The sequence below is a fragment of the Chiloscyllium plagiosum genome, unplaced genomic scaffold (assembly GCF_004010195.1).
Source record: "Chiloscyllium plagiosum isolate BGI_BamShark_2017 unplaced genomic scaffold, ASM401019v2 scaf_81748, whole genome shotgun sequence".
Classification (NCBI taxonomy): Eukaryota; Metazoa; Chordata; class Chondrichthyes; order Orectolobiformes; family Hemiscylliidae; genus Chiloscyllium; species Chiloscyllium plagiosum.
The window spans coordinates 2,368-4,228 of record NW_025194830.1 but is presented as its reverse complement, the minus strand read 5'-3'; the positions used below and the strand labels follow the sequence as shown (position 1 = coordinate 4,228).

The 1,861-nt window shown below is 60.3% G+C and overlaps 1 protein-coding gene across 1 annotated transcript; it reads left to right on the top strand.

Annotated features, from left to right (window-relative positions):
* Positions 1–10: 10 nt before the first annotated feature.
* LOC122545809 (beta-1,3-galactosyl-O-glycosyl-glycoprotein beta-1,6-N-acetylglucosaminyltransferase 3-like) lies at positions 11–562 on the top strand (the record flags this gene model as incomplete). Its single annotated transcript, XM_043684715.1, has 1 exon — positions 11–562. A coding segment is annotated over one exon (552 nt), but the record flags the coding sequence as incomplete, so codon positions are not given.
* Between the last annotated feature and the right edge of the window lie 1,299 nt (positions 563–1,861).

The following is a 1,861-nucleotide window of genomic DNA, read 5'->3' as shown; positions in this document are numbered from 1 at the left end:
CTCCCTCCCTCTCCCGCTCGCCTCCCAGAAACGTTGGCGATTTCACCACGCTATCCGTGAGCGGTTGGTGATAACGGAGTGGCGGAAGGAGCCGCCGAACATCAGTACCTCTGTCTTCGTGGGTAGCGCCTACATCGCGGTCAGCCGGGAGTTTGTCGCCCACGTGTTTGCCAGCGCCGAGGTCCAGGCGTTCCTCAGGTGGTCGGAGGATACCTACAGCCCGGACGAACACGTGTGGGCCACCCTGCTGAGGATGCGCGGCGTGCCCGGCTACCACCCGTACACCCGGAGATCCCTCCACATCCTGGGCCGGGCAGTGAAGTGGTCCTTCGAGGCTGGCAACGTGGTGAAGGGAGCCCCGTACGGTGACTGCACGGGGACGTACCGCCACCTGATCTGTGTCTACGGGGTGGGCGACATCAGCTGGCTGCTGCTCCAGGAATCTTTCTTCGCCAACAAGTTCGACCCCGAGGTCGACAACATGGCCGTGCAGTGCATGGAGGAGTATCTCCGCAACAAGACCCTGCGGGAAGCCCAGCGGGGGGGGTGGGGAGCAGAGTAAACCTGGGGGGGAGGCATAGCAAACACTGTGGGACTGGGCACCAGGACACTGGGACACTGTGGGACTGGGGCACTGGGACAATGGGCACTGGGATACTGGGCACTGGGATACTGGGCACTGGGATACTGGGCACTGGGATACTGGGCACCGGGCCACTGGGATACTGGCCACTGAGATACTGGGCACCGGGCCACTGGGATACTGGGCACTGGGATACTGGGCACTGGGATACTGGGCACTGGGATACTGGCCACTGGGATACTGGGCACTGGGATACTGAGCACTGGGATACTGGGCACCGGGCCACTGGAATACTGGGGCACTGGGACACTGGGATACTGGGCACTGGGATACTGGGCACTGGGATACTGGCACCGGGACACTGGGATACTGGGGCACTGGGATACTGGGCACTGGGATACTGGGCACTGGGATACTGTGCACTGGGATACTGGCACCGGGACACTGGGATACTGGGGCACTGGGATACTGGGTACTGGGCACTGGGACAATGGGCACTGGGACACTGGGACACTGGGGCACTGGGACACTGGGCACTGGGATACTGGGCACTGGGATACTGGCACCAGGACACTGGGATACTGGGTACTGGGCACTGGGACACTGGGATACTGGGGCACTGGGACACTGGGATACTGGGTACTGGGCACTGGGATACTGAGCACTGGGACACTGGGCACTGGACTGGGCACTGGGATACTGAGCACTGGGACACTGGGCACTGGGACACTGGGATACTGGGCACTGTGGGACAAGCGCTGGAACACTGGGCACTGTGAGATTGGGCACTGTAACACTAGCCACTGAGAGACTGGCACTGTGAGACTGGGCACAGTAACTCAACACTGTAACACTGGGCACTGTGAGATTGGCACTGTAACACTGGGCACTAGCACTGGTCACCGTGAGACTGGCACTATGAGACTGGGCACTGTGGAGACTGGGCACAGTGGCAGTTAGTACTGTAAACCCGGGCACTGAGACTGCTGTAAGAAAGCTGTAGCCAGTTCAGCACCGAGCTGCTGTTCTCCTGAGGGACTGGCAGCCGGAGGGTTATTGAGTTGCTCGGTCAGTCCAGGCAACGGCGCTGTCCAGGATTCCCGAGAGAGCGGTGAGAAAGAACGAGAGGACAGCGCATGGATTCCGGGCTTTGGAGTGGGCTGCTTTGGGTTTGGGGCTTTGTCTCGGTACTTCCCCTGTTCCCAATTTACTGGCAGTTCTGGGGCACTGGGAAGAATGAAGTAAAAAGGCTCCAGGAATCTGCCAAAGTTGTTTGGT